The sequence below is a fragment of the Mugil cephalus genome, chromosome 6, assembly GCF_022458985.1.
Source record: "Mugil cephalus isolate CIBA_MC_2020 chromosome 6, CIBA_Mcephalus_1.1, whole genome shotgun sequence".
Lineage (NCBI taxonomy): Eukaryota > Metazoa > Chordata > Actinopteri > Mugiliformes > Mugilidae > Mugil > Mugil cephalus.
In genome coordinates, this window is record NC_061775.1 from 13,728,939 (window position 1) to 13,752,461 (window position 23,523).

General features: G+C 41.8%; 2 protein-coding genes across 2 annotated transcripts; one reads left to right on the forward strand and one right to left on the reverse strand.

Moving 5' to 3' along the window:
- The first annotated feature begins 902 nt into the window (after nt 1-902).
- LOC125008951 (protein shisa-like-2A) lies at nt 903-22,798 on the forward strand. Its single transcript, XM_047586368.1, has 3 exons — nt 903-1,196; nt 6,510-6,646; nt 19,404-22,798. Exons 1-3 carry the CDS (start codon nt 1,015-1,017, stop codon nt 19,589-19,591), a joined length of 507 nt encoding a protein of 168 aa, XP_047442324.1. The 5' UTR covers nt 903-1,014; the 3' UTR covers nt 19,592-22,798.
- LOC125008950 lies at nt 14,582-17,586 on the reverse strand. Its single transcript, XM_047586367.1, has 3 exons — nt 16,939-17,586; nt 15,616-15,730; nt 14,582-15,380 (listed from the first exon to the last, which is right to left on the reverse strand). The coding sequence occupies exons 1-3, from the start codon at nt 17,517-17,519 to the stop codon at nt 14,616-14,618; spliced, it is 1,461 nt and encodes a 486-aa protein (XP_047442323.1). The 5' UTR covers nt 17,520-17,586; the 3' UTR covers nt 14,582-14,615.
- Nucleotides 22,799-23,523: the final 725 nt, after the last annotated feature.

The window sequence follows — 23,523 nt, forward strand, 5'->3', positions numbered from 1 at the left end:
TTGGTGGGACTGGGACAAAGCGGCATGTGGCAGTAACTACTTTTTATTTAACACACATTCATACTTACCACTGTCTCATTATTATTTTCATCCTTTTCTTGTTTTTGTTTTTAATTTTTTTGTATGTGTGTTCTGAGAGGTAGGTTTGCTTCATTTTACCCAGCAGCAGCAGCAACTTAGCTAGTAATTTAGATTAGTAGCTAGATTCACAACGTGTTCCGTCATTGTCATTGATATGGACCAGTATGAGCCGTCTCCGGGGGCCCTTTCCAGCCCGGGGCTCTAGGCAATTGCCTAGTTTGTGGCGGCCCCGTTTGCATAAATATGTGTGATGTTTGTGAGTTCACAGTCTGAACTCTATACATGTGCAGAGGAATATTTTAAAGGTGCCATTATAGTGGTGTTCCTAGGGGTTGAGGGGAGGGGCCTCTGTGAATCATCCCACAGATACTTGATCAGTTCAGGATATAGTGAATTTGGAAGCCAGGTCACCGTGTGCTGTTCTTTACGTTTTTTTTTTTTTAGTTGTTCCTAACCGTTCTGTGTGTGTGTGTGTGTGCGCCTGCATCTTGCTGGGGATGACCGCTGCCTGGTGTGGTCTAGGTGGGTGGTTAATTTTGCACTGTTTCATTGTGTATCTACCCATACCATATGCAATGACAATAAAGTTGAATCTAATCAAATGTATTGCATAAGTGCATCTATATGACAATGGATTGAAGGCAGGAGAGAGTAAGAGAGAGATAGCGTCTGTGTGTGTGTGTGTGTGTGTGTGTGTGTGTGTGTGTGTGTGTGAGTGAGTGAGGAGAGAGAGAGAGAGAGAGAGAGAGAGAGAGAGAGAGAGAGAGAGAGAGAGAGAGAGATGGATGGGAGGGTGTGGGAGTGAGCCTCTGGATCTCACTGTTTGATGCTGATACGAAGTGAGGTCGCTACAACGGGAGATGGATGGACTGAGGCTTTCAACGTGCACCACAACACACTCCGCTTTCCACGCGCGGACAGTCAACGTCTGATATGAGCGCGGACTGCGAAAGTTACTACACCAAAGAAAAGGTGTTCGTGGAGGGCTTCACGTGTCCGAAAGCGGACAGTGACACCACGGCACTTTTCTGCTGCGGGTTCAGCGACTTGAAGTACTGCTGCGATGACCCCAACAGCTTTTTCCCCTACGAATATGGATACATGTGGTGGTTAAGGTAAGAGGGAGTTGTCGCCGATGATTGTTACATTCGTTTTTCTCGCCTCCTACCAGTTTACCTGTCTGACATGACGGGCATGGTTAATAATTGCTGATTTCAGCTGATTGTTACTCTGCGATTCCTCAGAGCACAGGTGAGATCTAGCCTACTCAAAACCTAGTTCACACATAAAGTCTGAGAAAACACCTGGAGCTATTTTTATGGATAAAAAAAAAAAAACGCGTGGGCTTATACAAACTGAAATCTATCCGCTGACATTTTGAAGCTTGTGCCTGTTGAGTTTAATCAGAGCGATTGCCTGCCGTGTCACTAATTAGAAGATGCCATTTGATTCGGTAAAGACAGGTGAACTTTAAAACTACTCGATAAGAGATGAATTCAGAAAGGGTAGTTAATGTTGTTGTTTTTCTGGTCAAGTTCTCATAACTGTAACTGGAGGTGAAAATGTGGAAGGAGTACTGCTGAGATTTAAAAAAAATGCTTATTTTGTATTGATTTGCTTTATAAGGTTTGAAGAAATCCACCTGTAAAGTGACAATAGTTTTTATAGGTTTTTGTAGGACTGTTCAGTGGTAGATGTTCTTATGGCTGCTCCTATTCAGAACATGTGATAGAACCAATATTACTTTTCTCCAGATTTATTATGGTGCATACCACTTCCGTTTCTTTCATAAGTTGGTCGAGTGTCTGGTACTATACAGAGCAAAGCATTGAGCTGTGTTCCCATGTTCTGGTCCTGTGGGCTCAATGCAGAGGGGTGGGAGCAGGAGGTAGGACATGTGGGAACATTGGAGGCAATGTGATTCACACATAATCACATTGCGATGCTCTCTAATACATTGGTCGACTGGAGCCTTTCTGTGTGGACTTTCTCTTTCTCTCTCTTTCGTTCTCCCTGTGTCTGTGTGGGTTCTCTCTGGGTACTCTGAGACCAGACTTTGTCCCCTCTGTGTCCTCCTTTGGTCAAATCGTCCATCCATTGAGTGAGTGTAGGGGTCGGTGAATGTGGTCCCAGTCAGTCAACTTTTTAAAATAACACTCACAGTCTTGGGGAGTGAGTGTGTTAGTATATTCTCTTAAATATGCGTTTTCCTCGCCCATTCTTGCCAAGCAGTCCATTGAAATATGCTAACCGGCGTTTACAAGCTATAGTGTTTGAGATGTATTGCATCCAGTTAAGCCACGCCCTTCAAAAAACGTCACATTGCTTCTTAATGTGAAGGGGTCTATAGGTGGATGCGTAACTTCAGGAGCTCCCTTGTGGAGTACTGCAAGCACAGACTGCACAAACAGTTTGTTGATCCACATAGTTGCTGAGGATAATCCAACAGAGGCTTCCTGGTAGCAGTAGAGGCCAGAAAGTGGCAGGTGCAGGTAATCCACACACACACACACACACACACACACACACACACACACACACACACACACACACACACACACACACACACACACACACACAGAAGAACGAATATTTCCAACCCACAGCACATGCACACCTATGAACGACGAATGACTAACTTTACAATCGTCAGTTAACCTCTGGGAACGCAAAACTATGCACCACGACCATTTCCAACACAAGCTTCAACCACAAAGCCAACAACAACACCACAACGGGGCCACAGAACTCAAACATTCATCCGTCAAACTGGACTGAACATACACACAGTCATTCACAACCTAGCCTAACATAACTTAACCTAAGCTAACCTTAACCAACCGACGCAGGCGCAGAGAACATACCCATTATTATAGTATAAGAATACTATAAGGGACACTTAAGGTCTTCCACTGGAATGGCTGAGAGCTACACCTTAAGCGTTACACTCGTTGGCTTGAGGATGCTGAGACCTCCTTCTGCAAAAATTCAAAAGAATATGAAAAAACACATCTCAGAATATAAAATGAGCAACACTCAGTGGTGTGAACGATTTATCAAAAGACGTAACTTATATTTGTTAAAGTTTATGTGCCACCAAACCGTCTCTGTGGGAGTTCAGGTGCAGAGAAATTAGCTTGCTCTGTGCACCGTCTGTCTCACCATTCTGCATCATCATGTAGCATTATCTGTAATAACACATCAACGCTTCAGTACACAAGTGCAAGTAGCCAGATGCAGAACAGGCATTCGTATAATCCAGAATAAAGGCAGAACACACATCTCACACACCCTGCTGCTCATATTTAGAGAGTAAATATACCTTTAACACATTGCTTCAACCTCTGAGAGTGCAGTAATTATCTGCGTGCTCACCAGTGAGGAGAAAATCAACTGGGATATTTGTTTTATTGTTCAGGTGTCCGTGCTGAGGCTTTATTCCAAGCCCAAGTCGATAATTTCTAACAGAATGTGAACAAAGTAATCATTCAAATACAATTGTGCGCATGAGTAGGCATGTAAAAGTTTAATCAAGAATCAGTATGACTTCTCAGATTGCAACAAGTGAAAGTGGGCTCAGCCACATCCTCAGTGCTATTAACACCAGAGCTCTACATGAATGTATGCTGAGGTCTTTACTTTACACTCTATACACCAGTGACTGCATATGCCCCTCACCCACCACCACTTATCATCCTCGCACTTCTTTCCGACACCACCTTTGCTCCGGATTATCATAAGCCAATCACACATTTCACACAGTGGTGCCCTGACAACCATCTTCACATCAGCGTCACCAAAATCAAAGAAATAGTGTTCAGCCCTCCCTTCAAAACCAGACAGTTGAATCAGTGGACGACTTCAAATATCACGGAATAAGCCAACAGCGGCTTCTGAAGGCTAATTGCTTTGCAAAACAGAAATACCGTTTTTTTTCTAGGTTGCATCCACTTAATGGTGATTGAGAGTGCCTGGAACTGGTCACATGGTCTAAACCATCAATGGAACCAAATGTCAACATGTAGCCTCTGTTCAAAGAGGTGGAAAAATATTGTGGAAATCTGCGCTGCCATCTTGTGCTTAAGATGTCTTGGGGTGGAGACATTATCTTAACCATCTTTTTTTAGCTTATCATGTCAAAGGTTAGCAGCTGCTAGTTGTCAATCAATCTATATAGCTATATATCAATCACTTTCCCCAATAGATAAGATAATCCAAGACTTTATTCATCCCCATGGGGAACTTATCGTGTTACAGCAGCAGGGAACAACAGCAGATACCAACTAGTGAAAGTGAAGGTTGAGATGGTAAGGAGGCTGAATATACATAATGACTATAATGACTGAAAAGTGGTTGTGAATGAAGTCACATCTAACCATATAAGGGGTGGTGATGGATTGAAGAAACTCCTTCGGAGAGAAACATTTTAAATTGTCATGTTAAAGGCCACTGACACCCCTGGTCTGAATGATGAGGTTGATTTTTTTTCTATTTCTCTGATTCCCAGTAGATTTAGAAAGTTGATGTATTGAGAGGGGTACCATGGCACACATCCTGTCAGGGTGTAAAACAGACTTGCCCAAGGAAGATACAGGTGGCGCCATGATAAGGTGCTCATAACACTCGTGAACACCCTGGAGCAGGAGAGACGTAAAAAAAGCCACCAACCACTGCAATAACAAGAAGCAATCTGATCTGCTGCTCACGAGTCGAGGTCGTTCCCATCCGATACCCATCCAATGATGGCTGTATCATCTGAGAACTTCTGGATGTTGCAGCTGTCTGTGTTAAATCGGAGGTCCGAAGTGTATATGGTGAAGAGGAATGGAGAAAGTGCCGAGCACCTCGTCAGACACACGGGACGTGAAGCCTCACATACTGTGGTCTGTTCATGAGTTTATCGATGGTCCATGCTGTCAAAGGCACTGGACATGACTCTCACAGTGCCTCTGGGCTCCTCATGATGCAAGATCTGTGCATCAAATAGATGACACTCCAAAGCTTGGTTTGTATGCAACCAGCAGGGCTCAAGTTGAACATGCACATGACCCAGTGACTGAGCTGCTCTGCACAGTCCCTAAGCAGTCTGGAGCGGATACTGTCTGGACCTGTAGCTTTTCTTGCCTGGATCCTTCCCAGTTCTATTTGCACCTTTGTTATGCTTTGTTAATGCGGTTTGTCTGTTTGCTATGATTACTTACTGTGGATATCTAGTTCAGTCCAATCAATTCCATCATGTGTGGCATATTGGAAGGGAGTTTTAATTGTCCTTCTTGCACATCTATTATTGGCATTAGCTGTGCATAAAAATTGATAAACCCTCTGAGATGTCTTCCACGGGATTCCTGGAAAGTGGCTTTGTGGCTCAGTATACCGGAGGTCATCTTGGTTGTGTCAGAACCCTCTTAATGAGGAGAAGTGTGAGTGGAACTGAGGAGGCTGATGCCACGGCAGGCAGGCAGACAGATAGGAAGCAGCCATGTAGAGCATTTTTCAAATGGTGTTTTGATGAAATGCAGTCTTTGGTAATGCAGCGTTAGCTCAGATTTTCCTGCCCTGTTGAGGTTGAGATCCTCCACAATGGCCGACCGGCTCTGTGTAATCTCTGTAATGGTCACAGAGGCTCTTTCAGTGCAAATGGCAGTCCTGCAGCACCATTTATGGCTGGCTGCCAAAGAGAGTTTTTGCCTCTTTGCTTCTATACTGTCTGGACCAGCAATAGTCAGTTTCTTAAACTGTCAATCAACTTTTTGTGCAGCAGCAGCAGCCACAGCCTCACAGACCCTGTTCAGAGAAGTGTACCATCTCCCATTTAAGAAGGGCTTTCTATTTCTCAGAAGGGTTTAGGTCACGTTAGATTCTTCTCAAACCTTTGGCAGTCAATTTGGATCTTCTTTTCCTCGCCCCTCTTTTTGTGACCCTTTTGACTATTTGCAACAAAGGGTCAGGTGGTTCTGCGATCACACCCCAATATCTAAGCAGTTTCAAATGGTGCTGGATTCTTCTAAAAGATAATTTAAGTCATATAAATCTGTTTTTTTAGGTCATGTTTCCTGAGAAAAAGAAGCTGCCTAATAATTATGAACATCCTGATATCATGTTTTATCATTGCCTTCCTCATTTCACAAATGCACGCGTCACCTGATATGCTTAATCCAATATGAATTCAAGTTAATGTAATTCATGTCTGCTTGGCGTTGGAAAATATGCATAGAGATGGTGATATGATTAAAATACAAGATTAATATTAGGAAATAAGTAAAATAATGTTGTATTTAATTTGGTGGTGTCTCTATAATAAAAGGAGCTCATTCTTTGCTCAGTGCAGTCTGCTTTTGTATGTAAGGGATGTTCTCCAACTCTGCTCTACAGGTTAAGTATACTGAAAGCACTGTAATAGTCCTCCTGTCTTTCTCTTTGACGTTTAGTCTCGGAGCTCTGGTGGGTCTCTCGGTAGCAGCCGTCGTTCTCCTCGCCTTCATCATCACCCTGTGCGTGCTCTGCTACCTGTTCATCACCACGAAACCCAGAGGTCTGGACAATGGGCTGCCTCTCCGAGCGCCAGGTACTGACTGTGTCGCCGTTAATACGATCTGTTAATACACATTTAACGGTGACTTAAAACTTCACCGTACCTTCTCCCTTTCGTTCTTTTAAGTTAGTTTTTTAGTTTGACAATAATGATAAAACTATTAACGGGAGGAAGACAAGTGAATAGAAAGGACATATTCACAAACACAAAATTTCACCTTCAGAACGAATCCTCCTCATTCAAATTCAATATTTTTGCAGCATTTCAGACCATATGAGCAGAGCTTTTGTCACACTCCCAACATAGAGAAGGAAGAAATTGTATACTTGCGTGTGTGTATCTCACAGTCATTTATTATTTTATTGTAATGTCGCTTTAGTCCTAAACTAAAATATGTCCTTGCGTGTTTCACATGGAGAGTCATAACATCTATTACCTGCTTTTACAGCCATAGCCATTAAAGATAAGTGATATTTATACTCCTACAGAAATGCACTTGAAGAAAACATGAAGCACCTTTCACCATTTATACATACTGAAAGGACTTGGTATATGCTTTCCTTGCAAGAAATCTCAAAAAACGTCTTTAATCTCACAGCAAGATCGTTGTCCGAGTGTGGCAAATTGAGTTGATTGCATATTTCTCTCCGGAGTTGGTAGAGACCAAAATCAGCCTTAAAGTACAATGAATTCTTTACCAAGTGGACAGAAATATGGTTGAAATTTAGTTTCCCAACTTCCACATGAGTAATTAGCATGTTTGCATAAAAGCCAAAGGTAACTTTATTGTGCTTAAATTAATTACCAACAATCACCAACAATGGCTGTAACCTCTGATGTCCCTATGGTTGACTGTGCATTTGGGAAAGTACAAAAGGGAATTGTCTCGTCGTATCATTTGACAATGAGTCTCCAGAAAATCCATCCAGAAAACAATGCTCCTTTTCCCCCACAGCTCCCACTTGAACACTGCAAATTACAGTAGGACCTTCTTCCATTTACACTGAACATCAACATCCCCAGCTAGGGACAGGCAACCAGTTGGAACCAGTTCTTTTAAAGATCCAGTTCCAATTCGTCAATATCATTAGCCTTTGTGCTTATCGACTCTTTTCGTGACGAAGCTTAACATCCCAGTCAAGACGGTGGCGGTACTGAACCTAAAGGTTGTCAACTGCCTTAAAAAGAAAAGAAGAATCTTTACGTCAAAGCACGTTATTTACATCATGTGTTCAACATTCTCCGGTCAACAAGTGGAGCTGCCGGTAGTCTCAGCAGAGCAGCGCTAGTGAGGATCCATTGATATGATAAATTTTCCTTTTTGTTTTCTTACACAAGCTCTTATCTGTTGTCTCAGTTTAGAAAGTCAATAAAACCACAAATGCTTTCTCTTTCTAAATCAAAAATCCACAGGAGGATTTAATAAGGGAATCAGAGAAGGAAAGAAGGGGTGGCGGGGGGGGGGGGAACAATGATTTTAAATATTTTAAAAATTAGTAAAACATGTAAGGAACCTGTAGTTATTTGTGTCTCTGCTGTCCATCACAAGTAAAAGCACATATATTCTGATCTATTAATTTGAGAAATCTAACCAAACATGACACTTTATTGCAGAATAGCATAAGGAGGCTCATGATCGAAAGGTTGCCGGTTCGATTCCACCATTGGAACAAAAAAAAAAAAAAAGATAAATAACTGAATAAAATAAAAGCAATAAATTAACAAATATGGAAAATAATTAAATGTAGGAAATATCAGAACAAGCGTAACAATTTCAAATACAATAAAATAAATGATAAATACCAAAATAAAATAAATACAATAAACAAATAAATAAATAAATAAAAGCTGAAAATATTTAAAGTTAGGAAAATTTAAAACAAGGAACAATTTAAAATACAATTAAAAAAAGATAAATAACCAAAACAAAATAAGTAAAATAAATACAATAAATTAACAAAAGAAGAAAAATAAATTAAGTTAAAAAAATAGAACAGCAGCAAATTAAGACTTTGTTTTCTTTTAAAACTATTTACATTATATACATATTGACAAAGAATGTGACACCACTTTTTTTTCCTCCCTCTTTCTCCTCATCTCCTCCATCCACTCTTCCAGTGGCATCCTGTTGTTTCTGGGACAGTATATATGCCCATAATATTGCCCATGACCATTCTCCTTAATGCACGGCAGGTGGCACTGATGGCATTTGTTTTTTTTTGACGGTGCGGGTTAAAGCTCTCGGGGTCGGCGGTGGTGAGGGCAGTGGGCCAGACGGCACAATCTGTCTGCTTCCAGTGCAACCAGCACAATGAAGCTGCTGGGGTTTGGAAGGACAGGAGCTGGAGGTGATGGCTGGCTGAACAACTGCCTCTGAGCTGCTGACATCCGCTTATCCACTGCCTGTCCAACCGTACTCTGGGGTAAGTGGTACTGATGGTGGGGAGGTAAAGCACCAGCTAGTGTCCTGCCTCTTCAGTCTCTTATTGTGCCACTGGGCCCGTGTGCGAATGTGTGACCCTGAAGAAGAGAGTGGCTATCGCACTCTGGAAGCTTGCTACTGGCTCACAGTATAAAAGCACTGGACACCTTTTTGGAGTCAGTGCCACAACTGTGTGCCGGTGTGTGCAGGAGTTCTGTGCTGCGGCAGAGATGGTGTTGGTGCCAGAGCAGATCCCTTTCCTAATGAGGAAAAATTCAGAGAGATGGCTGCTTACAACGAGAACAGATGGGGGCTCCCACACTGTGTTGGTGCCATCGATGGATCACACGTCCCTATCCTTGCACGACAGGAGTATCACTGCGACTATTTCAGCCGCAAAGGGTGGCACTCCATTATTCACCAAGGTGTTGTTGACGGAAAAGGGCTGTTCTGGGACATTTTTGCTGGATTGCCAGGGAGCTTACATGATGCCAGGGTACCGAGGCTGTCTACACTGTGGGAGTTAGCCAGTCAGGGAAACCACTTCCCTGCTCTTACAAGAAACACTGGTGGAGTGACTGCTGGCTATTACCTCCTAGGGGACTCGGCACACCCCCTGCAGAACTGTCTCCTAAAACCTTTTCGGGACACCGGACGACTGACACCTGAGCATTTCTTAAACAAAAAATTCAGCCGAGCACGGGTGGTTGTTGAAAATGCATTTGGCAGGCTCAAGGGAAGATGCCGTTGCCTTCTGAAAAGGAACGACTCAGACACTGAACTTGTGAAATCAATGGTGCTGATTTGCTGTGCTCTGCGCAATGAGTGCGAATATCTTGTGAGAGACCTATGTGACAGAATGGAACACACCTGCAGCAGCAACAGTAGTTGAGCCTGTGGTAGCAGTGGCACAGGGTGTAGAGGAGGAGGGCAGAGATGTTAGGGAGGCTCTGATGCATCATTTGTTAGTGCATAAACATTGATTTTGCCTTTGGTATGTGCCTGTGCATTTTCTGACACATGTGCAGTATAGATCTGTGTGTTTGACCAACAATACACTTTTTATATTTTGCAAATATGTCTCCACTTTTGTCATAAATTCACCAAGGTTACCAGGAATTGCTGACAAATGTAAATAGAAGTTAGCCCTAAGTTAACCATAACCCTAACTCTGTAACATTATCACCTGCTCCAGAGATTACCATCTCCAAGCATCAAGTTGGGGTGGTAGTGAAATTGATTCCAATATGAAGTGTTTGCACATTCAACCTATTGATTTTAAGGCACATGATTTGAAACGTGTCCTCTCTTACCTGTGACCACACGTTGTAGTGTGTTGCTTGTTGCCGGTGCAGAATCTGCTGGCGCTGAAGCTGCTGCTGGTGCTGAGGTTGGGGCAGGGGAACATGAGCAGTCGTCGCTTGCTGGTGGCGAACACCCCTCGCTTGTGGATTCTGAAAGAAAAAACAATAAACACAACGCCTAAGTAGAAGCAGAGGACAGAAGTTAGCTTGCTATTAGCATGCTATTGATAGCACTCCGTGTACAGCAAACAACAATGTAACTTTTAAATAATATCAGTGGGCTTTACAGCAGCGGGATACGTAACCGGTTGTTTTCAAGATTGCTATAGACAAATCACTTACCATCTTCGATCATGGCCTGGAGCATCGTCGTGGCCGAGTCCGGTCCACCCTCCTGTCCAGTGTTGGCCGGCCTGTGCCCGTAAATGGCGTCCATCTGCTCGAACCATCTCCAGGCCTGGTGATTTGCCCCACTTCGACCGTTGTGGTCTTTTTTTGGCCCGGTAATCGCTTTTTGCCTTTTTCAGCTTATCCCTGCACTGCTGGGGGGTACAGTGGTACCCATGTGTGGCCATCAGTGTGATTTCCTGGTATACTTTTACGTTCCGAGTTGTGCCGTCGAGCTCCCTCTGAATCCTTTCTTCGGCCACCAAAGAGAGGAACGTCTGGACCTCCTCGACCGACAATGGCGAGGATTTCTTCTGCAGGATGTTCTTCTAATCATACGTATGGATATGAATGAGTATTTTTTACTTTACCTTGACATGTTTTGACTGCATCTTCCTCAGAAGGGTCACCTGATGTTGCTGTGGTGTGTCACAGCAACATCTGTTACACAGAAAATCAGCTGAGAAGACAACATCAGGTGACCCGGCAGTTGCAGTCAAAACATGTCAAGGTAACGCAAAAACACACGTCCATATCAATATATCTGATTAGAAGAACATTGGTGACTATCAAATGAAGTCATAATGAACTTAAATGAACTAGGACTCACCGCCTGATACACAGGTGCTGCTGTAGCCAGGGTAGGTGCCCTAGAGGGACCAGCAGCTGCTGTGGAGAGAGTGGCTGGTAGGATGTTGAGGGGGCTGGCAGAGAATGTGCTGGAGGTGACAGCTGTTGGTCCAGAGGACAGGATGTGCTCAATCTGTTAAATGTAATAGGACAATTATTAATATCAATGATATTCAATACATTGACAAGCAGGACATTAAGACCACTGACAGCTTTTTGATACAAAAAGACTAACCAGTTGTTTCTCAGGGACTGCTGTGGTGGCAGTGGCCATTCTTGACCCAGCTGTGGCTGCAGTGGAGGCAGCAATTGTGCAGGCGGTGGAGAGAGGAAGGGCAGAGGCTGCACTGGTGACTCTGGCTGACTGGCCAGAGGACAGCTGAGCCTGGAAAAAAAAAAATAAATATTAAAATAAAAATAAAATATTACATCATATTACAAGTGCAACAGATGATACGTCACATAATAAGAACACTTACCAGCTGTGACAGTTCAGCAGGCATAGGAAGGGCTGACTGAACAGAATGTGTGGACTCATGCACAGGCTGTAAAATGTAATACAAAAAGGTGATTATACAAATGCATTAAGTTGGACTTCATCTTTTCTGCATAATTACTTAATTAGCATCATAATTCTATAATTATTACCAGCGGTTGCTCAGCTACTGTGGAAACAGCAGGGCCAGGAGAGGGCTGGAGAGAGGTGGGAGTTGGCGTGGGAGCTGAGGGGGTGGTGACAGGGGCTGGGTCAGACAGGTCCAGCAGCTCTACAGTGGGATTCTAACCCACTTTCTTCAAAACCCTCACCTCCCAGCTCCTCCTCAGTGCCTACATCTTCAAGCAGGGCCTCAGTTTCCTCTGAGTCAGGATGTGCATCCTGCAAGGCCTTTCCCGTCTGGCTGTACAAGTAGTCGATGCCGAGAAGCTCACCTGGAACAGGTGGGGGAACAATAGCGGGTGGAAAATTCACTTTCAGATAATGCATTAAAAAGATTACACTGTATAGTGAATATTACAAATAGCTTCATCAGGATGCAAAGCTTATAATCACCAGTGTAAACAGGAGGTGGCTGAAAAGACGGGACAAGGTGCCTTCCAAAGACCTTGACACTGAGGGTGTTAACACAGTGAACAAGGTCTCCAGAGTAACTCAGCAGGGGGGCAGGCTTGACTGCTAGGGATGCAGGTTCTCGGTCCTGGTTCCACCTGTTCAGTCCTTCCAAGAGGTACAGCTGGAAATTCAGGCTGTTGGCACTCGTTCCTTAAGATAGTAGAAAAGTAAACACAATGATACATTTATTTGTTGTGTTGTCACCTGGTCATCTGTAAATTATTAATTGTGCCACCGCTTCCAGGATAATGGTAATGACAAACAACAGAGTTGTGATGTTAAAGAATCTTACTGATGATAATGGTTCATACTGACCTGGAATGAACCTGTTCACATGCAAGTGAAAGGACTCCAATGATGTAGACCCTCTGGTTACACCTGTAGTTTAGCAAGACAATGCCTGCTTTGGTGGTGGTGTCTGTCTGGATGTACAGAAGCACATCTGATTCGTCCTGTATCCACTTCTGATCTTGAGGCGGTATGGTCTTCAGCAGCTTTGTGGGCAGCCAGGCAGCCAGGCACCTGAAACAGGTGGGATCCCCACATTTTTAGGCAATAGCGAGAGGAGCAGAGGGGGTTCCAGAGGAGATGGCAGATAACACTTCCTATTTTATGAAAAATAAAATAAAACATACATAGATACGATAACAATCAAGAGCAGTTCCGTGGATTTGTAAACTGACAAAAAGAAAAAAATTACCTTAACTGGGGCTTTTTATATTTTATATAGTTGAGTATATTAATGATAATAATAATATAAATATCAGTACAAGTAAATCCTCATTACTTACTGATGCTAAAGTCAAAATGGGCCTTCTAGGTTCACCACTAGCTACGGAGATCATACCGTAGCTTATTATCAACTAGTACCAGTAGCAGCGGTGCATATTGAAGACTCTGGTTACAACAGAAGTGAATACTACCAGTAGACTGATTTCATGCGTAACGTTACTGTAGCTTATTATTAACTGGTAGCAGAGCATATTCAACACTTTTGTGACAACAAGTGAAAACTATACAGATTTCATTCATGCTGTTATGCTAAAAGTACATGACAAGCATTAAATTACAGTGATAGAGCCTTACTGTACCGGGGGTTACAGTAGCGTACATTGCTGTCGGAGAAAAATATCGCAACATAGAAAAAGTCAAAATTCCATAACAGTTATTGTGACAGTATGTAATGATGGTGGGAACGATACTAAAAAAGTAAAACAATGCCCATCTCTAAAAGTCACGTTTGAACTACAGACTGTACAGCAGAGGTTTTCTGCGCCTGCGCGGGCCGGCCAGCCGAAATTTGGAGAAGCGCCATCGTGACTGGCTGTCAGAAAGATGGAAATGGTGGGCTGCGATTGGTCCGCCACGGCAATTTTGGAGACTACAGTGGGCTACAGTGATTGGCTGAGAGCGACGCTGGAGAAAGATGGAAATGGGGCAACGTGATTGAGGAGATTATGCAAACTCTTGTACCCCAACTACACTCACATGCACCGTGGATGGGGTCATCACAGGATGGGATCTTGTATGGTCCCAATGAGAAGCCAGTATTTGGTGTGGCGGAAATAAAATGCCCAAAAATGCAGAGCTCAGGCTGCTGACTGACCATCTGTTAAGATTAGTGAGGGAACCCACTCACTATGGAAATGACACGCACACAAAGATTTGCAAAGAAAAATGGGTGTAGTCATTTATAATTTTTCTCACAGAAACAGTGTTTGAACAGAATACTCCAGTAGATTTCAACTGAATCAGAATCACTTTATTGATCCCAGGGGGAAATTACTTTTCGTTACAGCAGCTCTAACCCAAACAGTATTACAAAGAGCAATCAGAATAAGTAGGAGACAAGAAGGATAAGTAAGCAAATGTAAAAAAATATAGGACATATATATATAACAATATGGGGCAATAAACACAAGGAATGCATTATTAGGATATAGTATATGACTTAGACAGCAAATTAAAAAAATATAATATATATATATAACATATATCAATAATCATAGGACACATTATTAATATATATATATTATCTATCATATATATATATTGTATGTGTTTATTATATGTATATATATACACACACACACACACCCCCTACTATTTGTTATTCCACAGATATATAAATGTGTTCAGCTCGAGGGCCTACACTGGTTTCCTTACCAATCCCTTTACAAGAGGTCCATTTTCATAGTTTGTAAGGAGACATGCCACAGCATATAGTTGGTTAACATTGCCAAAAAGCTGGAGTGGGATCTCAGTGTCGAAGAACTTGTGTCCCTTTACTTTACCTAAGAGGTGCTCAACATGCACCCTGAGGCGTGCAATTGTCTCTGTCTCCCTGACCTCACAAGCACCTGGGACCTGGGACCTGTCAGAAAGAAGTGGTCGCCTATAGACCTTGCATGGCACAAGGTCATCGACAACAAACCCTCTGTTAACCATGATGGCCATCCCAGGTGTTAAGAGTGACAGAATTCCAGACTCTCGCACGATCTGCTTGTCATCCATGGATCCAGCACACAGCGGAGAGATGAAGGTTACTGCTCCATGTGGAGCAACTCCAATCAGACCTTTAACAGTACAGTCCGACTTGTGTGAAGAGAGAACTTCACTTTGGCGAACAGATGAGGATGGACACTGGCACCTCAGCTTTATGCAGTCCAGGATAACTGTAGTGTCTGCATAGCCCATGAACTCTGTTGGTAGATGTTCCACTATCTTATCCACTGGTAACCAAATCCTCACAGATCCTAGGATGATATAGAGGAAGTTGCTCCATGTTTTGATGATTCTGCTGACTGTGGACTGGTCGATTCCATATCTATCTGCAAGGTCCTGCTGCTTTAAGCCCAGTGCCAGATAGTTGAGGAATAAGAACATCTCATCTATTTGCTGCAGGGAATGCGTCTGTTAAAACAAATTTTAGGTAAAAAGTTACATTACTTCGTCATGAAGTTACTTCAGTACAATAACCTGAAATTAATTCAATCCAATTATACATTTTATGGATTTTCTAATAGATTGATATTAAATTACTTGTACAATTGAGGTGTGTAATAAAATGAACTGTAGAGTTGTAGAATGTTCTACATAGAGACACAATATCAATTTACATGTAAATAATAAATCATACAGTACTTACTGTGTCACTTAGCTCTATGAAGGTGCGTCTCTGAGCCTGTGTGACGTTGATCATAAATGGCAGTGTTGGCTCTATTAGTGCCCAGAAGTGCATGAGATGGTCATAGGATGCGAATCTACATGACACAGTTCAGACATGTTACCATTCAATGCTCTGCTCTACCAGTGCCTCATAAATTATTCAAATAAGAGTGACCAAAAAAATGGTTAAAATGCTACTGAAGTACTGCCTAACTGTTTGACTGCAATGCCTGTAAATATATTAATATATATTTTTTTCTTTTTGCTGGTTCATTTTGCGCGCGTGGGATGAGGGCAGAACTTTGTTTTGATTCGTTAATTTTCAACTAAACATGGCACAAACAATAAAAACTTGATGTGAACTTCAAGGAAAAAGAAAACACTTTGACAATAACCCACAAAGAATAAGTGGTTCTGACACCGGGGCGGTTTCCCTCTGGTACGCCATGGCCATTTAAGCTGACGGTAAATTTTTCATTTGTTGCTGTTGCGTATATGGTTTAGCCTGGCTGATAAAGTGAAAAAAAATGTGACAACAATAACACCCATCTTATATGAATGAGAATTAAAAAAGAATTTGAATTAATTCAAATAGTCTTATCAACACAATATGTAAACCGATATTTATTTGTTGTGTTGGGTTAAAATATTAGGCTATAAACGACACTAAATAAAGCCAGTTGGGAGCAGCAAGAGCCGACTCTTCTTTGGGAGCCGTGGCAAAAGAGTCGACTCTCAGAGTAGAGACGAACTTCCCCTCACTTGTCTTTACACGTCTACTCTATGCCATAGGCCGGAATTAGTTTGCAGCGTTCAAACGGGTTCAAACTATACTGTTCAAATCACACGTCTGTGTATGAATACATGTCTATACGTATGTCTATGGTTCAAACGCAAGTGGTTTGAACGGTGCAAACTACTTCCGGTATCCCGCCACAGTGCTGTCATGTGACTGCATGACCACGTCTCTGATTGGTGAAACGGAGTCATGTGATCACCGTTGCTATGTCTGATTGGTGAAGGACAGTGTTGTGATTGGTCGATCATCATGGCGGCAACTTTCTGGCAAAAAAAAAACACATCTAATATGTAGAAAAACTAAAAAGAGTACAATGGGTCGATAATAACCCAGTGTAGCAAAGTAAGAGCGTTTATTCTACACCAGCAAAAGTATGGTGCAGTAAAAAGACGGTACTCATAAGTAAAAAAAAATGTCATTGAGTAAATGCGACTACCTCCTTCCCAGCACTGCATACGATTAATATGAAGTATTATTACTGTGCGCGTAGCAGCGACATTGTACCTTGTGAAAAGGAGAATGTCTTTGTCGGAGGCTGCAAAACGGTGGATCCCAAACCGCTCCGGAGTTTGCTCCTCTACATGATTCCTCTCCTGCTCCTCTTTGATAGTTGTAGTTTCACCAAGAGTTGGAGCAACAGCGTCGGGGTCTGTAGTTGAGGCATAAGCGTGGTCAGGGAGGAACGTAGGCCTATGTGTGTGCTCCTCGCTGCGTGCGACACCCTCCTCGGATCCTTCTCTCTTCGCCCCAAACTCCAGTGTTGGTAGAGGAACCGAGTAGTTGTTCCACTCAAATAACGCTGGGACTGCTCCCTTCTTTAAAAGCCGGCGTCTGCCCTCAGCCTGTGGCTCTCGCATGTCTCCTTTTTTAAAATGTCGACTACAGACGCGGACATGGGGACGCACTGTGAGATTATCCCGACGGATAGCCGCAATCCATTTTTGCCGAGTTTCCTCATCAGCGGGAAAAGTGTGAAAGCTGAGTACTCTGTTGTATTTACTGGTTGCTTGACAAAAAGGTACGCAACAGTGTTCTGCTGAAGTGCCCTCGGTTGGCTGAAACTTAAACATCCGTTTAAAAACCATGGTAAAAACGCGGAGAAAACACCACCCTATGCCTAAATGTTAGCTAAAATGACACTGGAAGTGATTGACTGGCTCAGAGTTTAACGGATGTACGTCATCACCGCGCACCTCGGAACTGAAGCCAAAGCAGGTAGAGCTCCCCTGGTGGTAGACTGCAGTACAGGACATAAAATCTCCCTCCTCCGTATTGGTGGATGATGGGAGTTAGAGAGAGAGAGAGAGAGAGAGAGATGCTTCATTAATCCCAAACTGTGAAATTTCAGAGTTGGGCAGAATTATTGTTTGATAAATTTGTTTTTTTTTAAATAAACTTTATTAAGAAATACAAATCTCTACTGGACGACAATCACGCACTCCAAATTTCATAGACTGGGATTTGTACTAAGCTGCACTTTATGTACATTATTTACATTTCTCTGTACATATTTTTCTTTTTCTGAGGATGTTCATATTTTTCATAAGTTTTTTATGTAAATGTCAAAACAAGATAAAAAAAAATGGAAAAACATCTTCAGGGTGTCATTCACAGAAAGAGCAATTTACATCAGTATCTTTTTTGAATTATTGTAGAAAAACAAAACAAAACAAACTCTAGATGGGTAAATTCTGTGAATTATTTTAAAAGATACTTTTTTGACCTCATTATTTATCATTATATCTATAAGTTCATCATGATGACTATAAGGTGCCATGGCAACCGCTCCCGTAGGGACACTTTGTCTATATTTATAAAAGAAGTGTCACTGCCGCTGCTTTTTTCGGTTGATCATTTCATGTTTTAACGGGTGCAGAAGGGTCATATTTTGTACCTAATGTGACCCTGAAGCTTATTTCAAGGCAAGTCCCAATCATAGGGGATTGACATAACAGGGGGATATATGGTATAAAGTATTCCCTACCGCCTTGATGAAATCTTTGCGAAACATTACAAACATGAACAGATGATTTAGTTTTTCTCTTTTAATAAGAATGAAGAACTTCCTCATAGGTAATATCAGCACCACAAGTCACTGCCATTACAGTGGCATCATATCTCTTCCCAAACAGTTCTGTACTTTGGTGCTTTCATTATATTTTATCCAGAAAAACTGGTCTAAGCTTCACCCACCCATACAAACCCCATCAATAAGTATATTAAAATACGCCTTCATGAAAAAACAAATAACTACTCTTGCAACCCAGTCAACTAAAACTTTACGCAGCATCATGAGCTTGTTTATTTCCAGTGGGACAAACCAATAAAATGTCGCTTCTCTGACTGTATCTGCCTGCCATAGATTTTTGTTGGACCTAGTATCTCCAGGATCTCTTTTGCAATATTACAGTATTGAAATAAGACTAGTGGCAACACAGTGCTGACCTATTGCACCCTTAACATCTATGCTTTGGTAATTTCTACCTCAACAAAAACAGTAATTCAGCCAGTGAGGAGTTCCAAACCAGACAATGTCAGACAGTATTTATAAGAGACTTTTGTTAAATATGAAGGTTTGCTAGATTGATGAGGTTCATTTTGTCTTATTTTAGATATATATTGTGGTTTTCTATATCTTCAGACATATAGGGAGATGTTCATTACCTGCTTGACAGTGACTCCAGTCTTCCTCAGAAGCGTCATCCGGTGTGTTGCTAACGTGTCATTTATCAGATGAGGAAGACTGGAGTCACTGTCAAGCAGGTAATGAACATCTCCCTATATGTCTGAAGATAAGAAAACCGTAATATATATGACGGCCTGCTTATCACCAACCCACAGTGACGTTTTAATAACAGACAATTCTTGGTCCAGGTCATGACGATGCGTTGAACAAAGCTTTACATTTGTTAGTGTTCTGTCTGGCAGCGTCTGCAGAAGAGTTTCTGTATGAATTTTCTGTCTTTCAGGTTCAACCTCCAGTCCACAAGGACCCGGGCCCAGTCACAGCAGTGCCCCCGCAGGTCCTCAAGGCCTCAGGAAGCACTTTCTGAGGGGCAAGTTGGACTGTGACAACCAGCCCCCGGACCCTGACCGTCTTTTCCAGCGCTGTTTCATGGCCACTGTCACATCCATCAACGTCGAGGGTCCATCATAGACTCTTTAGATTCTCCGTTTCTCTTTTGGATTGGCTACTTTTGCTTTCTTTCCCAAATGTCACCACCAAACTTTATTTTTACACTTTATAAGAGACCAAGAGATAAAATAAAATAAAATAAAATAAAATAAAATAAAATAAAATAAAATAAAATAAAATAAATCTGCAAACTGGAATTCCTCCTAAAAGTCTGAGGCAAATTCAAATGGCTTGATCTGAAAATGTAGCAGAATTTACAAATGTTTTTATGGTTGCTGATTGTTTTTGATTTCTTAGCTTTATAGCTTTAATACGGGAAGTCACATAAATGATTTGTTTAATTTGTTTGTGTATTATGACTAGTATATGGCTCAATATCAAGGCAACAGAAAAGGGCTTCGGCTCCTTGAAATGAAAGTAGAGAACACAACTCTGATATAAATCTGTTCAACCGAGCGTGGCGGCCTGAAGGAAAGCCAACAAAACAAAACTTAATGATTATGTAGACATCTAAATACAACTAAATACTTGTGGTAAATCTGGAGAACGTGGTGGTTTGAAGACGAAAAAACTTGAACACAGATTTCGTTTGAAGTGTGGTCTTAAATAGTTTTTAGACAAATGAGACAAACTGAATTAGAATAAATACATTTATGCTTATTTCCCTAAAAATGTTCCCAAAGTCCAGTCTCTGAATAATGAGCAACTTCTAACATACACCTGGGAATGTTTTGGTGTAGCCAAAAGCCAGAGTGATTTTGACTCAGTAAATTGTTCAGGTCTCTGTGGGGCACTGAGTTTAACCTCGTTTATGTTCCTGTTCTTTTTTATTTAACCTTTTATCTCCAGGACCAATAGAAACGTTCGGTACAGACAGCCATTGAACTGTAAATATGAGCCTATGGTTCTCACTGCTGCTGTGTGGTTTTATGTGTATTATGTGTAAATCTTCAGAGAGATCTAAGACATTACTGAAGGACCTGACATAGTGTCACATTCTGGTTGCGCTGTGTGGTTGTCTCATTACACACGTCCTTATGGGATGATTCAGATGTGAAATGTCCTGTTCTGTAGCAGCCGCATTTAGTTTCATAATGTTGACTTGTCACTATGTTATTTTTTGTAAATCCTTTTTAGAACTATGGTCCACCCAACTATAAGAAGTATTCTCGTTAAAGTCCATGGACATTGATACTCGTGGTCCAGCTTTACTGACCTAGGTTTAGACTTCACAAGAAATTGGAAAGTACATGGTCACCTGCATAGAGCCTGGCCTCATGTTGATGAAATATGGGTCCACTTGGGTCCATACACAGATCAGTCACAATATTAAAACCACTGACAGGAGAAGTGAATAACAGTGACCATCTTGTGACAATACAATGTTTTGCTGGAATTTTTAGATCTGGCATTCATGTAGATGTTCATGTAGCACCCACCAAGACCAGACCAGGCACCCCGACCCTGTAACAATGACACTCTTTGATGGCAGCAGCCATCCCCAGCAGGATGCAGACTAACACTGAGACACACACATGCAAAAAGTATAACACTGGCTCTCAATAATTCTTAGGTTTTACAAGCACATTGAATACCATGATGGTAAATGTTGATCTATTTATATAGTTCTTTTCTACGTATTGGTACTCTACAGTCACACATTCGTTCACACAAGCGTTGAGTTTCACACCCTGGTGCCGAGCACCGGGGGCAATCTGTGGTTCAGCGTCTTGCTCAAATGATACTTTGGCATGTGGTCCATGTACAGGTATGGTGGATCAAACCACTACATCTTTGGTTTGTGCACAACTGTGCACCTCCTGAGCCTCATATATGATTGTGGGAACAAAGATGTAGCAGGAACAGTTTATTACCGTATGCAGCCTATCCTCTTGTCTTTATTTTGCATTAACTGAAAAAAAAGAAAGGTTTGCACCTTTAAATATTTCATTCACTTGGAGTGACACATGGTTATATACCACGACAGGTGGATTTCTTTTGATGTGGGCAAATAAACCCCTTATGTAAATATGCGATATAAAAGTGACATTATGCATGCAATGGGATTACATGGGGTGACAACAGATTGTCTCTCACAGCAGCAATAAAGCCAGGAATTGATGACAAAGCTACATTTTACTTTGCGTGAAATGTCAGTAAGTGGTTTTCCTTTAGGAGTAAATGATTGCTTATTTCGGTTAAATATGTGACCAGCGCTTCTATATCATCCAGGCAAATAGGGTGAACAAACAGTATAAAATATGGGCTCCACACCACAGAGGCTTTCTAACAGAGAGCATGATTACAGAACCAGTGGACCAGACCCAGAAGTTTCTGTATGAATTTATTTGTATGTTTTGTAATTTATTTGTATCTAGCAAGACAAAAAAAGGAGTTAACAACCCCAAGCTATGAGTAAGGTAGGTAATTGGCAGCATTTTTAGGTGAAAACTCGTGTGTTAACTTGTGAGCTGGTTGTCAGTGTCTTGGCAATGTGTGTCCATGACTGTGAGGGGCTTTTGAACAATGACATGAACTCCTCCTAAAGAAAGTCGGGATCTTTATTTAATATTTATTATGTAAATTATTTTAAAAGAAAATCAGGGGTACCTGAATTAACTGTGAGCTGACTTTGTGCTTTCCCACACACCTTGTCACATATGCAACCATCAGTCGTGTGCTTAGAGCTTAAAACCTGGACAAAGACTGGTCAGGCCGACGCTCCGCTTCGGAAACCATTTATGTTTTGCTTTACGCCACAGCTGTGAAAATCCATGTCTATGCCATGACTGCTCATTTCACTTTGAGAGTCTTTATGTAACGTCGCTCTCCCCCTCATTAACGCGACTGGTTATGTTTGAAATAAATGTACCTTCAGCTAAACATCCGGCAGCTCAAGTGCCTCTTACTGACAAACTTGTATTTCCCGAAGTTATTAAAGTTGTAGCTCATGCTTTGCGTCTCCTCTCTCGATGCTTAACCCTGATCTTAGTTCAGCTTGAATAGTGCGGTGAAACCAAAGCTGCTGTGGGAGCTGTTCAGATTATTAATTCTTTGCTGCAGGGTGTTATGGCTTATGATATCAGACATGTCAGTCAGATCGTATGAGCCCACGTTAAATCATTTATTATTTACCACTCGCATGAAAACGCATGACAGAGAAGCAAAATATCTCCAGGATGAAATACGTTGAAACGCGACACCTCAGAAAGTGCCTTGACGGTGTGAAAATTCAGAACTAACTTGGTGTTGAATGAACTGGTGAGTAATGAATAAAATATGTTTTGCGTGTTTTTCGATGTAACACCTCCACCTCAAGGTTTCACAGTGGGAATCTCACACATACAGACTCCATCTGGACGCCTCCACTAAAAAAAAGCAGCTGCTCCTCCTGCAACTGTGATCATTTTGAAACATTTCTTCAGCTGCGTTTCAGCTGACCACCCACATGATTCACTGGATTATTTTTCTTGTGGATCCAATTTAATCATGAATTACGTAGCATTTGCAGCTGATTAATATATTTTTTCCCCACTACCTGCGTAGTATGCCCCCCCCCCCCAATAACATTTAAACATGACCTCTGAAATGATTCTGTTTTACAAACCACCTGACGCATCACTTTGTCAGTAGAGAAGCTCCTGTGATGAGTTCATTCTTGCTTGCTGTATCATGAAATTCTACAGTGTGAAGTAAAATCCACAAAAGGTGACAATGGGACAAGTTAAATTTGATGGTAACTTATCAATATCTATTGCTGAGAAGTCATTTTTAAATACCGGTAGTTGGATTTCATTGTTCAGGGGTCTTTTGTAGGTTTCCAGTGGAAGTATTTTGCACACTAACCTCTGAATACCTAGGTGTTCTGGACAAATGGGGACGGTGTAAGGTGCAGCATGTGCAGGCAGCAACGGGCAAATGAAAACATGCAGGCAGAAAAATAACTGGCCAAT